Genomic DNA, 26,656 nt, shown 5'->3' on the forward strand with positions numbered 1-26,656 from the left:
ATCGAATTATTAGTACTTTTTACATATTTTGTCCGATATTCAAAATTATAGTATTTTGGGCGAACTATATAACAATCCCCTCCTTCAGCAGGAGTGTAATTACCCCCTTCTAAAATTAGCTCAGTCGGATTGGGGCGGGTTATTTAATAAAAGTTAAATTATTATTTATAGTTCGCAATTTATTAAGTTTCCCCACCCCCCAACATTGGTAAAAATAATAGCCGTAGCCCGCATACCTTTTGTGCGGCCATCACCATTGGTAAGTCCTTCTTTACTTTTACGGAAAGAATTTCAAACGCAACAATCAGCAGAGGTCACTCTCAAGATCGAGGACTTAAAGAACTCAGGGGTTCTAGAAGAAGCAGGTCAAACCCTCAGTTTTCTCTCAACCCTGTTTCTGATCAAGAAACAAGACGGGACCCTATGCCCTGTTTTCAACCGAAAGCGTTTGAATGCGTTCCTACAGCCAAAGCCATTCAAACTAATTCACCATTATGAGGTTCCAGCCGTCTTACAAACAGAAGACTGGCTAGTAATAATAGATCTAAGCCAGGCGTACCTCCAGGTACCCATGGCTTCTCAACATCGTCGATTCATTCGAATAGCCTACCAAGGGGAGCTCCTACAATAATTCATGTGTCTCCCGTTCGTGCTGTCAGCCGCTCCGATTATGCTTGCATCCCTGACCAATTGGGTCGCCGAACGCCTACGAAAGAATGGCTGAGAATATTCACTTACTTAGATGACTTCTTAGTAGCCAACCAATCCGAGAAACAGTCTCGGTTCAGGTGGAATACAGGATAACCTTCCTACAGTCTTTAGGGTGGTTAATAAATATTAAAAGATCATGTCTGAACCCAAGCCAACAATGAGGGTTCCTGGACATCACGTGGGACACACACAACAAGCGGAGGTTTGGCGCAAAGACAGAAGCCAAGCATCGTCAATCGGAATGGAAGCTAAGCGCTACCACGTCATGTCAAAACATTGACCTAGTATTCTGGTTACGGAAATTCGTTTGCATGTCAAACCCAAGGAGAGAGGAAGGTGGGGATATTTCGGAATTATTTATATCTTTAAGAGGACCACCAAAACCAGCCACCAGGACAGTTATAGGGAATTGGATAAGGTCAGTACTGTCGGAAGCAGGGGTACAAGAACCACCAGGCAGTGTCCGCTCAGTGGTGGCTTCCTTAAACTGTAAATATACCCAATAGATGATATCTTAAAGAGAGGTAACTGGCGTAGTGAGTCGACATTTCACGACAACTACCAGAGAACGATGGACACACCACCATCAGAAGGGGAAAAGAACCCATTATCTTCTCTATTCAACCATATACATTGAAAGTCACGATGGTCTATATCTCTTCAATGAATCATTGTCACATACAGGAATTTGGCATACCCAACACCAGGTGATAACAAACAGATATCTCAAGTACTTCAAAGTCAAATTCGAATAATGAAAAGAGCTTTACCTACCAATAAAACTCTTATTATTCATGTTGACTTTGAAGTCCAAGTAACTTCTACCTGGTTCCTAGAGCCATATCATAATGAAGACAAAGGGATCCCAAACTCCCTACATAAAAAGTGGACGAGCGGGTATGACCAGTAAATAAAAAGGGAGGAATGACCAACGACAAGGAAAAGGAAAATAAATTAGTAGAATATAACCTCACGCGAAGAAGAAAGAGCAAACCCTACCTCAAGGACTTCAAAGTCAACATGATTAATAAGAGTTTTATTGGTAGGTAAAACTCCTTTCAATTTAAATTTATATTTATCTATTTTTTTAATTCAAGGCGCGAGACACTATCGGATTAATCAAAATGAATGAGTTTACTTTCTAAGGGCGCGACGAATGAATATTAATCGGCACGTAAACAGACATGGATTAGTATTATGTATGTTTGGTGGGCGAACGCAGACTGTCGGTAATTTATTTTAATTTTAATACCGTATTAACACGTAGAGGTACGTGGATTTATTACTTAATTAGTTATAAGGGCAAATGTTGACCGACTGGACTCGCCAGGAAGTCGTCTTATAACCCTCCCTCGGCACTAATATAGATAAGGGATTTTGTATGTCGATTTTTAATCGTACATCGATCTAGTCTATAAAATATCCCTTTTTGAATTTATTTGAATTTACTGGTTTGTCTGAGGGACCAAGTGTCTAGATATATTATGTCATGTTTAAGTGGGCGGATGTATTGTAGTTATAAAATTGAGTCTATGTTATCGGGTTTATTTTTAATGAATTTTTGAAGGGTGCCTGAGTGACAACCTTCGAGATAGAATTGCGAACAATGTCATATGACGGGGTTGAAGCATGATGAGAATAAAATAAAAAGTGCAAGCATTTAGAACTTCTTATCAGGTACCTATTAACATAAGAATTGGCCCTTCAATTTACATCCACCGACCTACACATAAAGATTAATGAGTTTACGATGAAAAAAGTGTCTGACGCGTTTATCTTAATAACTATCTACTATAAACATTCTTATTCTAACTTATAATTACGTCCTTTACAATAATATGAAATAATATTTAACTATTTCTAAAATAATAGAAAAATATTACTTCGTCATAAGGGAATTGCTTGCTTGCTTTGGATAATTGACTTTGACTTTGGATCTTCCTTCTGTGATTTTGGGGCTCACATACGTTTAGCATTATCCCCTTCGTCTCTAATCTTGATCTCTAGGTGAAGGTTTCGCTTGATTCTACGTGGTGATGTGAATTGCCAGGTCCTTGATGAGGGCCGGTAGATGCTGCAGCCTCCAATTTAAGGTGTTGTACTTCGAATCCATTCTGTAGCGATGTGAGGTTCCCGGTTCTTGATGAGGACCGGGAGAGGCTGCTGTCTTCAAGTTCAAGTGTTGTGGTGAGAATCATAACGATTTTGAAAATTTGCGAATTATTTTTCAAAATTAATAAGTTGTAACGATCAAATCTCACACTTGGACCAACAGGAGCCATCAACTGCATCACATATCACCAACCCGCATCACCAGTCGATCATCTCACTCGCCGATCAAGGAAGAAGACCCCGTCACCTATTCAACACAGGAAAAAGACCGGATTTCCGTAGTTATCAGGGGCTTCTCGATCGGCGTGAACACAGAAGACATCACTAATGATCTCCTGCGCAGAAACTTCCCGATCGTCAACGTCCAGAGAATGACCCGTGGCAGGAGCCAGCATCCGATGCCTCTTGTCCTGGTCAAACTCTTCGACAATGACAGAGGGAGGCTCATACACACTCTGCAATACGCATTACACCGCAAAATCAAAGTCGAAACTCCGAGGAGGACCATTGAAGTTAAATTCCCTCCACCAAACCCGCCCCGCACCACACTCGGTCTTAATCGAGAGTATCACGGGACCCGTCAATTGGTGATGTGAAGCATCTAAAAATTGGCCTGGGAGTGTCCTGGGAGAAGGTGCCCAAGACTTAGGTTGCTACGCTCAGAGTGAGCTCTGACTGAGTTTACTGAGTTTACTCTAATTCAAAGTGCCAGGGAGAGAAAAAGCACATAGAAATTACTTAAAAGAAAATGAAGCTACTTATTTATTATATCAAAGAACGAAGCTAATCATACAGGCAGCAAAATTTATGTGAAGAGATCTTCACGCCCGTAGTAAGACGCCGCAAATTTTTTGAATGCAAGATAGTTGGCCTTAGTAGCAACCAGGTCGGACGGGCCGATGGGTCCAACAACTGGTTGGACCGACCTGAGCATCTCCTCCCGTTCGGAGCACATACTCAGACACTCCCACAGGATGTGATTGGCATCCTGTATTTCCCCTCCGCATGGACATGTCGGACGGCTTGCAAGTCCAAGCTCAAAGAGCCTGCCAGCGAAACCACCATGGCCAGTCACAAATTGACTGGTGTAATGGTCTGGAGTCAAATACTTGGTTATCTCCATTCGCCACTGTATGTCTGGAAAAAACGCGTATGTGAGCCGGCCCTTAGTAGATTCGTCCCACTTTCGCTGCCAGGTCTTAATGGCCGCGTCAAGCGACATGAGTCTAATTTTGCGCTTCAATAGTGCTAATCCCTCGCCGGCTTGTCGAGGGGGGGGGACGAGATGAAAATCACCAACGTCAGCCTCCTCACCTTTGAGGAGCAGCATTGAAGCGCCGCTGACCTGAATGTGCAGGTCAAGTGGGAGAATACCGGCCAGGACCGGGAGCGCGTCAGTTGAGGTTGTACGGTAGGCCTTGGTAATGGACAGGAGCACGAGGAGGACCAGAGACACACACCTCAGCTCTACTTGCAATACGATGACAACTCGCGGCATGATGTCAATTACATAAACGCAGACAGATCCCAAGGCAGACATACCCATACTTCACACGGAGGCCTCTACGGAAATGGACCTCACCATTTCCCACGCTGCTCTCTCACATACACCGACCAGACCTCACAGTACTGCTGAGCCTCAGGAAGTAGAAGCAGACATCAGCCCGACAGACGAAGAGATACCCAAGACCCCGGAAATCAAAATTGCAGTCACCCCGGTAACTGCAACAACCGAAACACCGGAAACGAAAACAGAGACACCGGAAATCATCACAGAATCGCCGGAAATCAAAACAGCAATAACCAGAGACACCACGGACATTCCGGATGCTGACCTCAGCAGCGACAGTGACGAGAGCCTGTTCACTCCAACGGGCTCCCCTTACATGTCGCCGACCGGAAATATCCCAGAAACAGACGACAACCCGGGAGCTGACGACAACCCGGAACCTGACACAAACATAATACCTGCAGACGCCACGGCAGAAATAATGACAACACTCAACATCGCAGAGACCAACACTATTGCCAAACAATACATTGATGGCATCCTCAACATAGCGAATAACATAATCGAGAACGACGCGAGCACTCTACCAACAACAGCCTCAGAATGTTATGAACGCATGGGCCTCGAGGAAAACTTCTTCTCAACTCCAAAAGCGAAAAGAATCATAACGGACATCCTCAAAAGAGCGAGCAAACATAAAGTCGAACTAGACCTTGAAGGAGATAAGCCCAAACTAGAGATATTCTCCGAAATACAACTCGCACAGCTTCGCCATGAACTGGAGAGTATTAAGACCTCAGGCAAAAACCACCAACCTCAAATCAGTGAAACAACAAAGATCATCATGAACCTTCACGACGACGATAATATTCAAATAAATATATCACGAAGACTAGTCCGAGAATTTCACCAAATAATAAAGGAGTACCTCCCACACCAGCTCAAGTACCTACCAGACGACATACCCGATTCGGACACAGAACTCCCGGAACCAAACCAAGAGGTCACCCCTCAACAAGGGTGGAAGAAAAGGAAACCCAGAAGAAAGACGCACCATCGCCGACGTTAAGAAGAATGAAGATCGCCGATACAACGGATTACGTCGCGAAGCAAAGAAGAGGATGCGGTGGCCGAACGAAGAGTGCGCCAGGCTCCTACTACTTATTAATTTTGAAAAATAATTCGCAAATTTTTAAAATCGTTATTATTTTCACCACAACAATTGAACTTGAAGACAGCAGCCTCTCCCGGTCCTCATCAAGATCCGGGAACCTCACATCGCCACAGAATGGATTCGAAGTACAACACCTTAACTTGGAGGCTGCAGCATCTACCGGCCCTCATCAAGGACCGGGCAATTCACATCACCACGTAGAATCAAGCGAAACCTTCACCCAGAGATCAAGATTAGAGACGAAGGGGATAATGCTAAACGTATGTGAGCCCCAAAATCACAGAAGGAAGATCCAAAGTCAAGACAAATAATTCAGATGTGAGCGATGCTTCACGCCGATTTTTCAAGATTTTACTTAACATGCGAATTCCCTTATGATTTATATTATAGACGATAGATACAATTATTTTAAGCATAATCATCGAAGCAAATCTTGTAGAAGTTAAGTATTATTCATTTTATAGTACTTTCTTTCTTTTTTCGTTCTGCGCGCCGGGTAACCGCGTCTGTGCGCTTGGTTACACTCACGAGCCGAGCCACACCGGGTGACTCTGGTCTCGAGACCAGTCGCGCGACTGGTCTCTTCGGGCGATTAAGGCCCTCCTCCCACGGCGCAACTGAAATCTGACAGAACTGGTTTGTGAAGGAACTCATAAACTAGCCGATGTGATGCTTCGCACACGGCGCTACTGAAACCACTTGAAATAATAATCACATAACCTCAAACTGTCAAACTGAACCATCAGCTGTTTTGTACAAAAACCGACAACACGCACGCTGCTGCGTTTATTCGAATAGAATTAAGTTATTTCAATTTTGCTTATCTTGTACTTTTTACGTTTTGGGTTGTTAATGATTTTTATAGCATGACACATGTTCGCAGTGCGACCAATTTTGGTAAGAACATATGATTTTTCACCGAATCCAATGATGTTGGTACCACTGTTTTACGGTGACAAGAAACTTCAGAGACCGCGCGACTAGCATGTCGCGTCTCTTCGTGACCGCTTTGAAGCTGAGAGACTCCAGTCTCGCCGTCAGCGAGCCGCCATTGAAATACATTAGCTAGATACTGGCTGGAATTTTAGTTTCAGTTCCGACGGACATAACGTCGCTATAGTACTTGTTTTCCGAATAGACCAAATGTCGATTGTTCAGGAAACGAAAAACAAAGTTCCCTGTCTTATATTTAAATATCAGTTTATATATCAAGCACTCTGTCTCCTTTTTATGATTGCCACATTATCCAAGAAGAGATTTGATGAATAATATATTAATATAATTCATTAAACTTAAAGAAAATACGTTTTATTTACAAGTAAGCAATGTGGATATACGGATCATTCTCAGCGCTGGCTCCGAAAAGTGGATATTCGGAACAAAACAAGGACATTCGGAATGTAAGACCGTAGCGTATCGTTGCATGGACCACGGTATACCGTGTGGTCAAAAAGTACAAACTTAAAAACTTAATATTTATTTACGTAATTTTTAATAAATTTACTGATAGGTACATGATTTTTTGTAAATAGATGATCAAGTTGTATCAATGATCGTTTTTACCTAATTTCATAGGTAATTATAAAATATGCCATTCACCATTTTCTGTTTACAAAATTGGGAATCAACATAAAATTATATACCTAATTATAGTTATAAAAAATCTGTATCCATAGATTTACCTAATAATAATGTAGGTAGTAAAATTTTCCTAATTTCTATATTAAAACGGTGGCAATGATATTTTTATTGGTCACAAATAATGCTTCATTATGGATTTTAATCGAACTTGATACAATTAAACTTATTACAAACCATATATTGCATATTAGGTATTATGTTTTATTGGCATGGAACAAAAAATAGGGGCATGTGTTATAAAATATTCACTCACGAAACCAGAATTAATCTTAATAGATCGTACATTTACTAAAATATCTATTGGATAGCCAATAGTACGAGTATTATAATTATACTTGATGAAAATACAATCAAATGTACTATTCAATGGAAATCCACAAAAAAAAAAATAGGTATAAACATACATCTTATTAATAAATGAGATTAAATATTCGCGTACATTTTAGCATGAATAGATAAAAAGTAAATTAAAAACAGAAAAAGTTTTGATTATAGACATTAATAATAATTATTTTTTAAGACAGTAGTTACCGAGTCACACTGTACAATTCGTATGACCGTTGGGATATTATCTCTGTTTCTCAGTACAAAATACAGTAATTTAGGTTAAAATACTTACTTCCATAACTCTGCTGTAAGTTCAGAGCGAACTGGTGATGTACCAGACAAGATTGATAACGTTACATTTGATAAATTCACTATTTAAACGATAGAAACTTAAAATAACACAATAGTAGTCAAGATCGCGCGCTTTGAAAGACGAAAAACAGACATCAGTCACATATGAAGTGAGCGACATTAGAAGTAGACAGCGCTATATGAAAGCGATATGTGAGAGTGAGACCGAGCTATTCTATTTGACATTCGGAAAATAAGCACAAATCAATCGTTGCGAAACATGGCGTATTCGGAGTTTTAAAAAAAATATCTCTGTTTCTACATGAATATATACAATTTTTATAAATGATTTCGGTGTAGTTAGACAAAAGAAATATAACTGCATTAAAATGTCGATTTTGACAAAAATGGATATTCGGAAAACAAGTACTATAGCGACGATAAGTTGCGCCGTGGGAGGATGGCCTTACTCGGGCGACTTGCCTGCGACCGGGGCCCGATTTCCTAACTATCGTCTCGTGTGGCACCAGACGACATGACGTAATTGTGACGTCAGCCAATACATGCCACCCGCTCGAGCGTGTATTGGCTAACGTCACAATTACGTCATGTCGTCTGGTGCCACACGAGACGATAGTTAGGAAATCGGGCTGCAGAGAGGCAGCCAATAATAATAATAATGAATATATACGCAATTATGCAAAAAATGCGGCGTGGCTGCCGGCGACTGGTCGCCTAGTGTGGCAGCGCTCAATACATAGCTATATGTTTTCATACATCGCTACTGATCGCCCGACCAGAGAGACCAGAGAGACCGGGAGACCAGACCGAGTGCACGAACGAGATTTTACTGATCGCGCGACTTTATTGCTTGCGCGATTACCGGGCGACAAGGTGTGGCATGCTCCATATAACTGCATGCATTGGTCTGGTCTCGGCGACTGGTCTGCCGACCAGAGTCGCCCGGTGTGGCTCGGCACTAACACGGTTGTTGGCTGGCTCACATATACTACAATGGCTTAGTCGCGGGCATTATGAAGCTCATGATATAGAACAAAGAGATTGGAGTCCAATCTCTTTGACATAGAATGATATTAATATTTTTGAATATTGGAGAAATTAGTGGCTTTAATTTTATTCTTCTTCGATGATTATGCTATACATTTTACATACATACATTATCACATAAAAGTCTTAATTATACAAGTAAATATTCTTAAGATTAATTATTCTTTTATAGCATACGTCTCTGTAACTCGGCACGGTCCATTCATCTCTTACATACTTTACATAACATAATAAGTAGATTTATTTCTTTATTAAAACTTATACCTAAACATTTTGTTTCTTAATACTAGTACATATTTTATACAGTTGAAATCAAGGCAATTAATAACATTCAATCATTCATACTTAAATTACCTTGTTTATAGTACTTTCCCGCCCAGCATGTTTACATACCGGACGGAGGTCTTAATCTGTAACGAAACAACATACATAAACGGTTATACAAGGAAGTCGATTTGGTGTTTTTATTAAGCCGTATAATTAGAGGTCAGGTTTACATGTCGGCTTATTACTAAATGATTATCCAACGTGGGAAGCGTCCACCTACAATGTGGGGGTAACATAATATATCTGTTTTATATCGTACATAGTACGCAGACCAAAATTATAGTACAAAATACTATAATTATAGTACGGTTGGCAACACTGTGTGAACTATAATACCACTTTGAAAAGATGGCAGCACTGTACGCAGTGAAAGAAAATAACCTATGGGCAAAAGTACGCGTTGTCTTTGGTTGACAATGTTTTGAATCTTGTTTTTCAATAATTTGATCAGTTTGGTGTGATCCATTTATCATTTAATAAAAGTATATTAGTCTATGGTTTGGTGTAAACAACCTGCAAGTTTTTAAAAGTTTAAACTGATTGTTAACTCAATATTCATGTATAATATTATATTTTTTTCAACATATGGTAATTGCTTAAAAATCATCATTAACTATCTGAATATTCCTTGTCATTACTTTATTTTATGATGAATCCAAACGGTGAAGAGTGTACTTCTGAAAGAAGATATTTCGAAGGTGAACCTGTGAAACTTTATATTAGAGACTTAAAGAACGGCATAAAAGTGAACAGTCAAGATAAATATATTTACGAATTTGCCGATATGTTTTTCAAAAACATACACATTCACGGAGTGGTAACAGAAATATATGCAAACAATACTTCATTAATTCATTTCGAACTGTCAGATCCCACGGGATCGATAGATGTATTTTTTAAATCTGAAAAGTTTCAAGCTAGGGCACCTGACGCATTTTTCTCGGAAATTTCAGACGACTTAAAATGTTTGCAAAGTGCAAATGATGAGAAAATTAGTACTGACGCTTTAGACACGTTAACGTGGATGATGGAGGAAATTGAAGATGTTTCAAGACCTCTTTTCCTGGACGAAGGAGACTGCGTTTCGGTGGTAGGAAATGTAGTCGATGATGAAACATCGAATGAACGCAACATATCAGCTTTCAAATGTTCCAAAACTACCCTGGCTGCAGACGTTATTTGGCTACAAGAATTGGAACTCATATACCAAACCCATTACAGTTATTCCTTGCCAATAACCAATCTAACACCTACAACACAACTAAGCACTACATAGTTTGCAAATAAAATGGTACCTAATTGATATTAATTTAACGCAAGAAAAAACAAATACTGTCGTATTCACGTTTCTGTCACTTTTTACAAGACTTTCCTACATCATCATGTTATTGAAGAACAGTAAGGCACACTGCATACTGATGTTTGAGTAAAACTCACTTCCGAGCACAGATGCAATTTTAATCCACGTGAATGAAACTGAAAATATTCAAGCAAGAAAAAGAAAGTATTTTAGTATAAACATTGAAAGACAGAAATATTTATTAATTGGAAATATACCAATGCACGTTGTTTCATTTATTGGAAGGTTATTTCTTAACACTTAACCAACCGCTCCCGCCACTGTGCGCATCCTGTAGCAGCCAAACACAAAGCACCGGGGACGTCAATAAGATGTCTTTAGACATGTGCAACTTTGCCATACAAAATAAATTCTATTTATGCGATTTTTGCTTTAAGCCGCGTTGACACGGTCCAAGTACACTTGGACCGAGTGCCATCCAAATAGGCATATTCATACTAATTATTCCTATCCAAGCTACTTGAACCGCGTCCTACTCATCCAAGTTAACTTGGATAGGAATAAATAGTATGAAGCTGTCACTTGGATGGCAGTCGATCCAAGTGTACTTGGACCGTGTCAACGCGGCTTTAAGGATTTAATAGATGGTTGAACTTACTCAAAATATGAATTCACGATACCATATTTATTAATCAGATCCAGGGGCAACGCTGAACACATCATTCAGCAGTGTTTATATGCATGCCAGATGTATGTAATAACATTTTAATATAGTCGTAAATGCCATACCAAAGTGAAGGCGAGTGAACTGGGTCTTAAATCATACTACATAAAACTGTCATTCCTTTCCTTCCATGAATAGGCTTGTTTTGAAATCCTTGATGGTGTTTTATTAGTGACAATTATTGTTTAAATATGATTGAAAATTTTTGATTATCAAACATTGCCTGTGTTTTGTTTTGCCTTTGTGTAATTTTCATAGTAGGTAAAGCGTTAACTTGAAATATCATTTTATTGTGATCACCACCATTGTCATACTCACTTTCACTTTGCACTATCTTACAGGCCGTTACTTGAACACTATGAATTGTGTGGTGGCAGTGACGGTTTGAAATACACATTTCAGCATTTCCAACCATGTTACGTATTGTGCCAAAAGATATTTTTTCCAACCGACAATGTTCCATCCAAGCTGTGTGCGATGGTACATTAACTTACATATTATTGTGTTTTGTGAATGCTAACAAATACATTGCAGCCGTTTCAAGCTTGGATGTGTGACCAAGTGTTAGTGAGATCTACACGGCTGTCAAAATACAAAACCCAGTAACTTCAAAAAAATGTATTATATAGAATTTTAAATTTCCTGTCGATATATCGCAAAAAATGGATTTCTCAACCTTTGCATTGTTTTATGGCCTTTGCTAATTATCAATATTTCCCAATATACAAGAATTAGGATTCCCAAATTAAAAACAAATACAGTAAAACCTCATTAATAAGAACACGGATAATTCGAAATTTTCACAAAAAAAACTCCCTTGAACATTATTTTCATATAAAACCATACCTTTAATTCGAAATGATTTCAGAGTCCTGGCATACAAAAATATTCAATAAATCGTAATAAAGTACAGGTACACTATTTCATGAGCCAGTCATTGAAAATTGTGACGATTTTTCTTAAAACGTCATAAATTACTCATTTTAAGAAGATAATATAAATAATCCTGACATTTTATGACCCACTAACACACACGGAATCGGAAATTTCGTAGGCACATCTATGATCGTAAACGAAATTAATGAAATTAAAAAATTTTGAAATTTTAATATTTCCCCCCCATACATTTCGTAATTCAATTTTCGGTCCCCTGGAATTCTTATTAACGAGGTTTTACTGTACACAGATTTGATTTGAAATTTTGGTTTTCTTAAAACTTTAGTGATTTCAAATGAATACGTTTATGTAGTAAGTGGTAAAATTTCCAAAGAACTGGGTAATCAGCGTAGGTAAATAAAAGAAAGCCAAGAAATATGCTGTCATTATTTAAATATATTAAATAATTAACTCAATATCAAATACTTTTAGATAATTAAAATACACTTGAGAAGTTCATGTATGTTTATCAGTACACTGAATGAACCAAACTCTACTTTAACCGGTTCTATGCCTTCAGCATGTTTTCTCGCTCTATGAGTCCGTGGCCGTGATTGACAGGCCGTACATACAAATTTAGCTTGTCCGACTTTAAACTCAAATTACTAGCCACTGTTGATTGATTTGCATAATCTAAAAAATTAAACACAGTGACATCTGTTTGAATAATTATGAAATACTAAGTCACAAATTATCGGTATAACAGCGATTTTAGTAAGAGCTTTGCTGTACGTTCAACGCGTCATTAAAAGTCTGCGGCCTGTCAGATACTGCCATAGTAATATTGTGAGGCACAGAAATGGTATTATATTGGCCATAATCTAATATAAAAGAATCCATAATCGAAATTGTTATTGGATTTGTAACCAGCGGCAAAGTATAGTTGCTAGGTTTTTAATGTTAAACATCTCGAAAATGAAGCAATTTAAAAAAAATACAAGCAAGTGTATTGAAAAATATAATAGAACAGATTTTTGAAAAAAATTCCCTTTTTTGACAGTCGTGTAATTTAGTTATAGTAAAAATGATTTCTCCTATTTGTCTGAAATGAGAATATGTATCACCTCTGTGCCCAGTAGATATATTTGGATATGGAACGTTGATAAAAATAAAACAACTAATTTTCCTTTCTGTAATTTTATTTCACTTCTCACCTAATCAAAATTAAATACATGTTCGACACTCAAATGACCTTTGTAGATAATAAAGATTTATCTCACCATTGTATAAAAACCAATGGTGTCTCGATTATTATTATTTCTATTTGATTCATGTATAGAATAAATCATACTATTTACTCGTACATATTATTTTATTAAAATGTAAAGATATCAATCAAGGGTAAACAATATTGCGATAAAATATTCTACATCAGGCGTATATCAGGTACCCTCAATAATCTAAACTATTTTGTTGTTACAAAAGAAATATTTTTTAACCTACACAGACCATGTCTTCTATAAGAAATATAAATTTACAAATACATTCTTTTATTTTTCAGTAGAACAAACTAGTTGCAACTCATAAATAACATATTATGTAGTACTTTTCGGTGTTATTTATTTTCCCATAGTACAGATGTGTCCAATTTCAAACAAAATAAAATTTATCTAATCTTGCAAAAGTTTATTGGGTGTTTCAACTCTGGGCCAAAAGTAACCAAAAATATTACTGCCTTTCTCAATTTACTGGTTATGTTGTCAAAACACACTAAGATGTTCAGATTTATACAAGTACAAAGTTGCAAATTTGTACTATTTTTTGAGGTAGTCAGTCATACTAAGGAGAAAACCAGTAAATACGCGCCAAATGCTTTATTTTAATAAAATTTTTCAATTTATTAGGGAATCAAGTAAATATAGTCGTAGAAAACATGGTCATTAAAAACAAACACATTACATACCTACAACTAAAATTATTTATGAAAAATATAATCAATAAAGAATCGATACATTACAGTCAGGCATTACGGAATCGCAGTTAATCTATATAATTGTATTTCCTTAGCACATCTACAATGTTACCATCTCAATTAAATTATATGTGCAGCGTGTCAAATTAAAAAAAAAATCAGATTCGGTAAAAACATCTCGTAATGATTAACTTTGCAAGAGTATTGTTCCAAATACGGCAGAATATTCGTTAAGTGTATAATTCTATAGTGTCTACCAAATGGGTCGTCCAAATAACTCCCTTACAATGTGACTAAAGATTATCAAATCTCCCATTTCCCGCAATGTCAACTAAACAATACATCAAATGACAATGACCGCTGTGTTGTTTCCTGTGTCTTTGACAAAATGCTGCATATAAATGAATCCAAAATATCACTGTGAACGAAATACGGATCAATGTAGAAATTTGACACGCTACATAGAAAAATTACCGAATCACAAGTAAACACATACCAATTTATTTAAACGACACTGAAACACTCCATTTTAAAACAAGATTTCATATACTTATATTATCATAATGTAGAACGATTGTTTGTGTTTGTTTAATTTAATTGTCTTTTAAGATATTCCTCGCTTAATATTGTCGTATCCAATCGTTTTGTTTTCTCCTTTTGTTTGGCCGCTCTCCGTCATTGTTTTGGAAGTTATCCATTCCCTGGAAAATAACAAAATAATTGATTACTACAATAACACGACATAAAATTTACATGAGAGTTCACTACCCTCTGATATCATAATTAAGGATTGTTTATATATGTCACGCCCCAATAGACCGCCACAGGGATGGGGTTTGATATTTTGTCATGAAGGTGAGGGTTGTAGGAAATGTGATATCACAAAACTAACAAAATAACTCATTATCTTTGAGATTTAAATATTCTGTGAGAACATTGTTACATTGAAATCATTGATTTTTTAAATGGGTGTTAAAAATGTGATAATTTACGGTAGAGGTTAAAAAATTTCTCTCATGAGGATTAGAGGCGGGGACCAAAAATCGTGTGACATCATTTGTGGATGACCCATTAGTTAAGGTGTGATTTTACTTATACGATCATCACAACCGAATTAAGTGTATACGTTGAAATGAAATCATATTTGAGTGTGTTGAAATTGAGTCAGTTATTAGATGCTGGATTATACTTGTGTTTGTGAATGAATCGTTTTATTTTTTTTTCAATTTAAATGGATAGTTCAAAATGTAGATGGGATCGAGAGAATGATGAAAACCTTAGTCTGTCAGAGCGAGATCGATATTATACCCAAATGATAAAACAGGCATTGAACCTCCTATAATTTCAGTATTACATGCAAACAATATGAAAGTCCTTCCGATATTATTATTGTTTGAATATCAAAAGCACCTGACCAGGGAAAGAAATACGAATTGTATTGGAGACAGTGTCCATTAATGCAAAAACTCCTAAAGAGGTGAGGGAACAGGCTTAAATACAATAAAGTAATATTAAGTACTGACCCAATAGTTTCCACCCCCTCCGAAGTTATTTCCTCCGGGAAATCCGCCGGCCATGCTGCCGCCCCTCCCACCTCGGAAGGCGCCCCCTGCGCCTCGTCCGCCGGCCCCGCGAGGCGACCTGTTCACCATCTGCTGCGGGAAGCGCGGGGCGGACATGGCGCCTCGCGAAGGGTGCCCCATCCAGCCACTGCCCACCGGGCCCCATGACGGGCGCTTGAAACCTCCTCCTCCGCCGCCCACTTTGCCTTTCATTTCACCTTTGCCTTTAGGCTTGGGGGCGTTCTGAAAGAATATCATCCATAATAACTATATAAAAAAATAATTAGACACTATCAATTGTAATGACAAAAAATATTTAAATAAAAGAATAAAAAATCACCAACCACCAGCTTCTGTGTGGTTAAGTTAAGTTAATATAATCGACCTTTTTTATGAGGATCAGTTATTTAATTATTCAACAGATAGGCTGCATGCACTTACAAATGTTGAAAGCAAATGTGATTTAACCCTGCTGCGAAATCCAACTGACCAGGGAGGAAAATATGCTAGTCAATACAATGGGCATAGTCATAGAGATAGACAAACAGGTACGTGCGTATAATGACTTTACCGTGTCTATTAAAATTACCATTTAAAACGCACAATGTATTGTTGATTTAAATTATATAATATGTATCTCTGCTTAATTATGGATACAATTTAAAATATTTTTTAGAGATACATATGTACATACTTTTTCAATAGAATATATATATATAATACGTTACTGTTATTGATAGAGTGCCATAATCTTTTGCATGCACAAAGACATTAATCCAGAGTTAGTTACCTTCTTGACATCTCCACATTTCTCTATAGAAAGCTTGGTGTTGTTCACCATCAAGAGGCCGTTCAGTCCTAGAGCTTTGTTAAAGCTTTCTTCGTCTTCAAATTCCACAAAGCCTAAAAAATTAACACATGATAAAGTGACCATTTAATAATAATCAGATACACATACATTATATGTGTATTATATTATAAGCACAAAGGAAAACATACTACATATTATTATGTAGATCCTGAGAAGTCAATATAGTACTATGTATGTACACGCCCTGGCGGCTCTCATGATCCGATGCGTTAGGCGCTGACCTTCCATCCAGGGACTTCGGATTCGATAACCGGTGAGGTCAGAATATATTTTAATGTGATTTTCTCAAAACCTAGGTGTTTGTAATTGTTTCAATTCTATTACTACACTACTGTCACCGGGTCTCATGGCCTATGATTTTATTTATGATAACTAACCAAAGATTTGTATGGACCTACAAACTTTATATAGAATTATTGATGGGGGAGCCACAGTCGAAAACTACCCAATCAATACTCGCAATTGGACAGAATCTAACATACGAATGACGTTTTCAAAATGGCGTCCATATGGTAGTTTGTAGAACCATTTTTGACCGTTCTTCAGATAAGTTTGTATTTGTACTGTATTTCCTCGTGGTGTATTGACATAAGGTATATTTAATAGAATTCTTTGATGTTTGAAAGCAAAACCGGGAACTCCTTAAAAATGACAGGGTTCTGTTGCCTGGGAAAAAGAGGCAAAGGACGTGAACCGATGAAATGGAGTAATCAATGGATAAAATGCAGATGACCGATTCAGAATCCTGCACTGTTTCGGAATTGTCATGAAGAAGACGACATAGAAAAGATTTTACACTTACATTTATTATAATGAATGGGAAGTAATTAAATGATTCACAATTTAACTTTTTGGTTAGCAAGAAAAATCAGCTGTTGAATCATTTGGAGTATGTTTCTGTTGGCAATAAAAATACATCAGCCACAACATGTGGTTAGCAAATAAAGTAAATTTCAACAGCAGATAAACACATCTTTTGTCAGATTAATAATAATTAATGCCAAATAAAACTTTTAATAACTCAGAGGCCGGGGATTATTTTTGGTTTGAACCAACATGTCACGGCTGCAATTTCATAGCACTTTATAATAGTGGAAAGGGTGGAAGCAGAGGTGTAGTTTTGTATGTTGAAAGATCAGGGGGTAGTCGATAGTCAATTAGATATATTATAATAAAAGTATACCTGTCCGTCTTCCGGGAATTTTGATGGCTTCTTTGATAGGCCCGCACGCGACTAAGAGATTCCGCAAGCACTCCACCGTCATACGAATGGGCATGTTGTTCACCACGACAGAGAGGGGACCCGCCCGAAGCACAAACACCGAAATGGGGTTCCCGCCAACAATGGACCCTGCTTCGGCCAGGGACTGGAAACAAAAACAATTATAGGCTTAAACATTTGATCACGTGCATTGATTAGATTTCAACTTAATTCTCCAAAAAATAACAAACCTTTTCGGCTGCTTCTGCGTTGGAATAATGCACAAAGGCGGTGAGGGTGGTGTCTTTCGACGCTCCATTCACAGTGATGCCGCCTCGCCTAAAAACAAAAAGTATATATGACAATTGTGCTGCCGGTGTTATAGGCAAACTACTCTACTATTATCAAGTCTTGTAAGTCACAGCACTGCAAGCGCTGACACTGTTTCATCATATAGTTTTTGCACGCTGATACTAATACATCACATGCTCTTTGTGTGTTAACTTGTCATAGCAGATACTCTATCTCTGGCGCTACCGAATAATTAAAAGTTCTCTTTTCTGTTTCTCTTCCTCACAATACCTCTACAATCAAAATGATGCCCTTCGCCTTTTTCAGTAAAGGTTTAGGCATTTTAATGAAAATAAAACTCCACGCGATATCGAACACACCCTGAATTATGAACGCGGAAAATGTAGTAGTGGGGAAAGTAAATGCGGGGGTCTCAATTCATTTTTTTTACCGGCAGGTTCGCCACTATCATTCTACTGTGCAGGCGCAGATATGCAACAAATCTCCACTGTTGCATGAAAATTCAGAAGTTTCCGAACTTCTATGATTCATGCATGCAATCTTGTAACTTGCAAAGACTAAGGAGCGCTGGACTACTCAAAAGAGCTAAATATAAATCGACCCCTCGGGTTACAACTCACCCCTATGAATCATTTTGTACTTTGGAGTTTTGAAGTATACCCCCATGCAAACGTAGAGTGCCCTATATATTACTGGTTTCTATATTTGTTACCACGTAACAGATCTAGGAAACACCCGGTAACCAAGTGAGGTACGGTAACAAATGTGAACCCGGCTTAAAAGATCAAATATCGCATGTGAATGGTTGTTCTACCATTATTTGTCATCGTGTTTTAAATGGTGGGTGATTTATTTGGTCCTTTTTTTAAAATAAAATTTTCCAATGTACCAATGACTTTGTGAAAGGGGTCAATAGTCAGAAAATGTTTAGGAAACTCTGCAGTGGTTAGATTCAGATAGGACATTTTAAAATCTGATCAAAAACTCACTAAGGGTAACAGACATGTGAAATGTCTTTCTCAAAATTTAAATATTACCTAACTACTACATATTAAATTGTGTGTTCGCTCAATACCGGAAACGTCTTATCTTGTTAGATTGAAATGAGGAAATCAACGTAAATATTATTATTATTAGAAATAGGGAATAAATTTGCTCACTTTACACATTTGATCTCTCCGTATTTGTTGAAGAGCTCCTTGATGTCGTCAACGTAGGTGAACATGCAGGTGGTGGGGATGTTTAAGACAAAGACAGTCTTCCCGCTGGGCTGGCCGTGCTTCTCCTCCGTCTTGTAGGTGATGAGGTTGGAATTGTTGGTGACCACTTTGTTGCCCTTGGCCGGCGAGGCGTCCGCGATGCCGTTCTTTGTCTCCGCCGCTTCCGGCTCCGTTTTCACTGCCGCTTGGCCTACTGCTGCATCAGCCGACATCTTTTCTAAGATTTCGGAACTGTCTTACCTATAAAGAAATAGTCACCTGCGTTAGCATTCAGTTACTAAGGTTTCCAAACATCAAAAGGAGAATAGCGATGGCAAAACATACCATGTCGAAATTGCAACTAATTCGGAAGAGCAAAAGCATTACCTAAGTCAGTGCAGTGTGGTACATTTTTTAAATATTAAAAATTTCGCAGCACTGAAGAATGTTTACTGTTTCCTTACCCATCACTTTTTTAAAACTCCTAAATTACTATATTCTGGGTATTTAACTTGAGAACGATAACCAGATCAAAGAGTTTGAACTATATCTATAGGTAGGCTTACCATACGTCCCGGTTTGACCGGGATTGCTCCGGTTTCACATAGTTCCCCGACGTCCCGGCCGGTTTGGCATTTTGTCCCCGCTGTTCCGCGCATGAATGATCGATTGTTAATAATAAACTGTCATGATTGGCCGTAGTAGCATATATGTGATGAGAAAGCGGGGAGGGTGTGAAAAAAGTTCATTCCAGCGAGAAGTACGACTGGTACAATAAATAAATTAATTTAAATTTCTGGTGCAGCATATCTTCTGCATTCTTTTTTGTACAAACTTTTAACCTTACAGCGGCCCATGACGTACGATTCGCGTCACAGTAGATCGCGCTTTAGTTTTGTTATAAATAGACAACATTTCATTGAATATTACTTAGTGTTTTTGTGATTTTAAGTTATTTTACACGTGTTTTTTTGACGATTCGTTGCAGCATTCGGATGATGATTTGATTGAAGTGCTCGTGGAAACAATCGAATCTGAAGACGAACCGAGTGACGACGAAAACGATATTGAAGATTGAGATGACGATACTCCTGCAGACATTTTAAATGGTATCGAAAGACCATCATTGTCATGGCAATCGGACCTATTTGATCCTCGTATCTTTTCATTTGATTCAAATATTTCGGGAGGCAAATCAGATTTGCCTTCTAATGCTCGTGAACCGGATTATTTCAAATTATTTGTTAGTGTATCATTTTTGGAGATGATAGTTCGTGAAACAAATAGACAATTTGTGTTTGCCACCAAAAATATGCGTGTACTGAGTGACCGTTTGAAGCGATGGGTAGACTGTACCACCGATGAATTTTATACCTTTTTGGGAATCTGTTTATCGATGTCGCGGAATTCTCGAAATATATTAACAGAACACTGGTCATCAAAAAGATGCTTATTTTCACCGTATTTTTCGGAGTCTGTCAAGAAATCGTTTTGAAATGTTGCTTCGTATGCTCCACTTTTGCGATAACGAAGCACGGGTTTCAGGAGATCGTTTATTTAAAATTCAAGAGGTTTTAACTTCATTAAAAAATACTTTTCAAAATCTATTGTACCCTTATCAAAATATATGCATTGACGAAAGCCTTCTTTTATTCAAAGGTAGACTTTCGTTTCGACAATTTATCAGAACAAAGGCTAGTCGATTTGGGATAAAAATATTTGTAATGGCCGATTGCCATACTGGATTTGTTTTAGATATAATTATATATACGGGAAAACAAACGGAGATCGACAACCAAAACTATATTGGCATATCAGGAAATGTTGTGGCCACTTTACTGAAGCCATATTTGAACATGGGCCACACGTTATATATTGATAACTGGTATAGTAGTCCAACACTGTTCAAATTTTTGCATGATAATGGCACTAATGCTTGCGGAACAGTAAGACAGAATAGACTCGGGATGCCAAATTTCACCACCAAATTAAAAAAAGGTGAAACCGGATCGTTTCACACGGACGATATGATGGCTCTTTCTTGGAAAGATAAAAAAGATGTGACAATGTTTACCACTCTGCATACCAATATTACCAAACCGACAGGAAAAGTCGATTACAGATCGAAAGAACCGATTGTGAACCCCGAGTGCATAGTAGATTATAACAAAAACATGGGTGCAGTGGATCATGGTGACATGGTCATTTCTTCCGTCACATGTGCCAGAAAAACGATTGTGGTACAAAAATGTATTTTTTCACCTTATTGGTTTGTGTCTACTGAATGCCCACGTCATCCACCAAGAAAAAACTGCAAGAAGCAACCCTTGAGAGATTTTCAAATACATTTCCTGGAACAGTTGATCGAAGATCATAAGACTGAACCACGGCAGAATTTGAAACGGAAGGCTCCACTGCCAGCTAGGCTAGACAAAAAAAAAAACCAATGCTACTCGACGATGTTATGTGTGTTTCAATTCTAAGACTGATAAAAAATGTAAAGAAACTAGATATTTATGTAAACATTGTGACATTGCCCTGTTTCGAGCCTTGTTTTGAAATTTTCCATCCGGAAGAAAATTTTCAGTGTTTTATAGTGTAGTAAATATATTTATAAAATTTCTTTATTGTAAATATTCATCGTTGTCTGTTTGATGAAGTTTTTTTATTTGTGAAACTATTTTTTTAAAAGTGAAACAATTTGTGGCAACCCTAATTCTTGTGCAAATGTGAGATTTCGTATGAATAATTTGTTTTTGGGGCTTGTCATGACATCATATCAATGTGAGTGCTATATTTTTTTTTCATGTAGAATTTTTTATTTTATTGAAATATATAATTTTTAGGCCCTGGTAGTATAAACTCTGTATATCGGCCGGGCAGCTAAAAGGTTAATAGGTAGGTAATAAAACAATTTTTGGTGGTTAAATTTGTTTCTTTGCCCTATACCCCGTTCCTGTCCCGGTTTAGAGTTTCATAGTTATGGTAAGCCTATCTAAAGGGATCCATGTGAATTTTTGTATTTACGCTACTTGGTAGTGACTACATACATATTTTTAATGTGGGTTATAGTAACTTAAACTTCACAATAAAGCCAACTCTAAATTATTGATGCTGGTCTAGAAACGCGCATGGCTCAAATCACCCTGTATATCAATCTAACCAAATCAGACATTGTATGCTATCAGGCAACTCATTTGAGTACAATTTTTGTATCTTTCAGCCGGCCATAGTATAACAAATGTTAGTACGCAGTTTGTTAATGTGATGTAACAAATTCATTTTGTTTGATTAATTTAATTTATTTAATTAATTGCAAGTGTAGTTTACTATGTTATTTATAGAAAATCAAAATAATCAATATTATTTTCGGTACTGTTCGGTTATCAGGAATACAGCGGAAAACACATTTTGAAAATAGCCGATAAACTGGATTATTTGTTAGGTTAACCTAACCAAACCTAACCTAAACTAACCCAAACTAACAAATAATCCAGTATATCGGGTATTTTCAAAATGTGTTTTCCGCTGTATTCCTGATAACCGAAGAGTACCTTATTTTCTAATTTCCACAAAATATAGGTATAAATACAGATTGTCAGTGAAGTTATAGTTTAGAGCAGTGGTTCTCACGTGAAATTTAACTGTGGCCGCACAATTAACATTGACAGTTCTATGAAACGTCTGGTGGCCGCACCAAATTTCACTTTTGTTGTGATTGAAAAAATTAAAACTAAATTTTATTTACTAAAAAAATGGATCAATTTATTTATAGACAAGTCCATCTTATAAATGAGAAAGATTGAAATAAAACTTACTGCTTTGCACTTTAAACAAAGTGATCTACCAGACCCAATATTTATTGAATTTATGAGGGCTCCAGAAGACCATAAAAAGTAAGTTATTTCCTATTGTTCAATAACCTCTACTATCAGAAACAGCAATCTCATATAATATATGTAAACACTAAATACAATATTGATTCTTCGAAATTTTACAAATGATATATGTATTTTAAAAAATCCACATACTATGTGAGATGCAGGTAATATCTGTTAAGTGTTTTTCTAATCTAAAACAAACTTTTTTGAGAAATATAATAAATAAACAAAGACATATTTAATTTACTTTCTGAGAAGTTAGATGTTTCACCCATTTTACACTGAGCTATCTTAGCATATGGACACAACAGCCTTCGGTGATTGAGGTAATCACGAAGAGACACTTTACTTGGACGGATGCTGCCAAAGAGTGTGACACTTGGTACCCTTACGGCACGGCCTCAAGGGTTCCGTCGTCGTGGCCGGCCGTCCCTTATCCTGCAGCGTTGCGCCACAAAAGCGACCTACGTGCTAAGCAGGTCTGACATGACGGGAGGCGCAAGAGTTGTCGATGGATCGAGGGAAGTGGCGCGAACTTGTGCTTGCCCTATGCCTATGCCGGGTCGTGACAGGGTGAAAGAAGAAGATCTTCTCTTTATAGAAGGTAAACCATTGCGCACTACCAGAAAATGCTATTCTGAAGACCACCGGCCGCCACTGCCTATACAGTAGTAGGAAAAATTGACAATATTAATAAAGCAATTGTTGCCAATTCTGCGGCCACCAGGGCCGCACATGAGAACCACTGGTATAGAGCAAAATCAAGAATATTACCAATCTACTTGGGTTTCATTCATAATTAAAGAGGGATTTAATTCCAGGAAAAAATTCTCAATTAGACACCTTGTAAACCCAAAGAATCTGCAGCCGCCATATAAACATCCAGAAAAACGTATACAGTGATGCAACGTCTACGGTGGTACGGTCATAAGCCGTCTTACAAGCTTCCTATTACCAAAACTATCCAGTATGGTGACTCTCACCCAAACTATTCACCGCTTCACTACAACATCTATTCGGGCGACTTACCTTGGAGAACAGATGAATCGCCATTAACGGCACTTGCAAACTTGGAACCATGATCACCTGCGTTTTGCAGACAACATTGTTGTCTTTACAAATTTAACCTTTAAAGATAAATGTCATGATAAATAATTGTGAACCATCCGCGATCCTAATCAATTGCAGTCAAATCGAGCGGATCAACAACTACGTATATCTCGGATAACAAATATCAATATTACTAGAGGTATGTATAACGATATTGCTATAAGAACCAAACTAGCAAGGAGCGTATTCGGGCGCCTGAATAGTATCTTCAAAAGTGGCCTTAAATTGACCCCTACTGATGATATAGATATCCAGTTAAAATAACGAATATTTTAACAGGCAACTGGTAAAAAGCTCTTGTGATGAAGGGCATGCCGAATCTTAAAAAAGACACTACATGCCACTGATAAGAGATTGATGTGAAATAACAGAATGGATTTGTAGTAAGCAGAATGTGAAAGATGTACTGTACTTGGGTTAATTTTGCTTACAAATTAGTTTTTGAGAATTCATAATGTGGAAACTGCCTGCAGACAATATTAGTGAATATGCAGTCATCATCATTATGGGTTCACACAGAGATATAATTTCAATACATATTTAGCACATTGAGAAATCAGTATCGGATAACACGATACTTCTGGGACATGATAGAAAGGAGAGAATATGGCAGATATACCAAAAAATTTTAATCATCTCAATGCTTCCTTCACACACTATTTCGACAATGTACTTAAATGAAAATATATTATCAGATAGATACAATATTATGTAGTGTAATTATAGGCATATTATAAAAGATTTTTGATTGGGCTTTACTTTCATTTGCATACTTATAACTTAGGTAAGTACCTACCTGCTTTAAATCTACAGCATTTTTGCCTACAAACGCATACATTAATATTTTAGCAATTTTATAGTGTGAGATGCATAATATACTACCTATATTGTTCTTAAACGTCAGACATGTGAATGTTTGCATGAAAACCACGCCACCTACAAGCGAAAACAAGGAATGAACGTCGTAAAACATGATGCATATTTGAGATCCGATGTGAATGCCATTATTCAAATCGATAAAAAACATCATTCCGATGATAATCAATCATGTATTTTCAAGGACGCATTACAATGCGAAATGATTTTCAAGGGCTTTATAAAAGTGCGTTGAACCCAGGTTCCATTAAATAACGGTACATTTCCAAATCTTGAGTGATCGAAAATTCAAGTTCACATGACATGATTAATATTTAAAGGATCCTGGTGCATCTTACCTGAAAATATTCCTTGAAGCAATATAATTAGTCAGAAATGCGGATTGCGGGAAATATTTTGATCGGAAACACACAGACGCTAAAACCGGCAGCCCGGCAAAAAGCCACCACAAAATTATTGGGACACGCAAATATGGATGGCTTTCTGTCAGTTTTTGTATTTCTTATGTTGGTAGTAAGTAGGCATTTTATTTGACAAATACAGTTTGTCCTTACTGCACATTCTATACTTTCTTTTGAGAGATGGAATACTCGATCCATCATAAATTACGAATTCAAATTCCAGAATCTATTCTTTTTAGCTTTAAAATATTTTTTTACTTAATATAGTATTTTTCAATGAATATTCAATTAAATCTTTAAATAAAACCGGTTATCCTCCGTGGTTACTTTGTAAATTGTACGTAACATTTCACTGTGAGCTTTCTTATCGGAAAGAGATGACAGTCTCAAATTTTATTAGATTCAATATGAACATTAATTCAATTTTCATAGCTGATTTTGGCAAAATTCATAAATTATTCAAGAATGAAAACCTAACCTATGCAGTATATCGGCTATTTTCAAAATTTGTTTGCTGCTGGCTTCCTGTAAAATGTAAACCGACAAGACCCGTATTTTATTTAGACATGAATTTTATGTCAGTACTATACGACTCAAAGAGGTTGGACGGTCTTTAATATACGGCCAATACCATTGCACGGTGAAGTGTGATACGGCGAACTGTGTTATTAATCGATTGTTTTTAAAGACAAAATGATTACCCCAAAGCTCCCGATGCCTGACCGATCTCGATGCTCTTACATGAAGCATAATATTGTACCGTTTTCTCTCGCTCGGTGTTGCTTCAATCATGTCATATGTTTTTGTCAATACTATCGTATTTCGCACGTATGTAACTGTTATCGATGTTGCTATTAAAACAATAATAACACTTCACCGCAAGTAAACCAATATTGGAATTAAAATGATTTACTGTCACACTAAGCAGTTACATATTTGAATCCCTTTTAACACATAACTGACTGTTCCTAACACATATTTTACTTATACGGCATACGTCACATGTACACCTTTTATCCTCAGCCCCTCATTATTTTATTCTCCTGATCACAGTTACTTGCATTTTGTTAAATTTAAAATTAAACAAAACTATAAGATCAATCGCATAAAAGGTATTGTGGCAATATTTTGATCAGCCTAACTGTATGGTCGGTTGGCATTGAAGTCAACGTTGATAGCAATTTGAGATTTTTTTCACATAGATATGAAT

At 37.2% G+C, this 26,656-nt stretch overlaps 2 protein-coding genes across 2 annotated transcripts; one reads left to right on the forward strand and one right to left on the reverse strand.

The window, feature by feature from the left end:
* Positions 1-9,670: 9,670 nt before the first annotated feature.
* Positions 9,671-10,570, forward strand: LOC147071886 (uncharacterized). The gene has a single exon (XM_085947605.1). It carries the CDS (start codon positions 9,808-9,810, stop codon positions 10,435-10,437), a length of 630 nt encoding a protein of 209 aa, XP_085803731.1. The 5' UTR covers positions 9,671-9,807; the 3' UTR covers positions 10,438-10,570.
* Positions 10,571-13,242: 2,672 nt separating this feature from the next.
* LOC147071887 (uncharacterized) lies at positions 13,243-25,533 on the reverse strand. Its single transcript, XM_085947604.1, has 7 exons — positions 25,384-25,533; positions 19,140-19,439; positions 17,919-18,006; positions 17,650-17,833; positions 16,386-16,498; positions 15,557-15,838; positions 13,243-14,734 (listed from the first exon to the last, which is right to left on the reverse strand). Exons 2-7 carry the CDS (start codon positions 19,409-19,411, stop codon positions 14,654-14,656), a joined length of 1,020 nt encoding a protein of 339 aa, XP_085803730.1. The 5' UTR covers positions 19,412-19,439; positions 25,384-25,533; the 3' UTR covers positions 13,243-14,653.
* Between the last annotated feature and the right edge of the window lie 1,123 nt (positions 25,534-26,656).

This window comes from Rhyacophila brunnea, unplaced genomic scaffold, assembly GCF_057557595.1.
Source record: "Rhyacophila brunnea isolate RB1 unplaced genomic scaffold, BYU_Rbru_1.0 scaffold_2, whole genome shotgun sequence".
Lineage (NCBI taxonomy): Eukaryota > Metazoa > Arthropoda > Insecta > Trichoptera > Rhyacophilidae > Rhyacophila > Rhyacophila brunnea.

Coding starts and splice junctions, on each gene's coding strand:
- LOC147071887 (XM_085947604.1), bottom strand. CDS start 19,411: ATGTCGGCTGATGCAGCAGTAGGCCAAGCGGCAGTGAAAACGGAGCCG. Junction 16,499..17,649: donor AATTCCCGGAAGACGGACAG/GTATACTTTTAT, acceptor TTAATTTTTTAG/GCTTTGTGGAATTTGAAGAC. Junction 15,839..16,385: donor AATGTGGAGATGTCAAGAAG/GTAACTAACTCT, acceptor ATATTCTTTCAG/AACGCCCCCAAGCCTAAAGG.
- LOC147071886 (XM_085947605.1), top strand. CDS start 9,808: ATGATGAATCCAAACGGTGAAGAGTGTACTTCTGAAAGAAGATATTTC.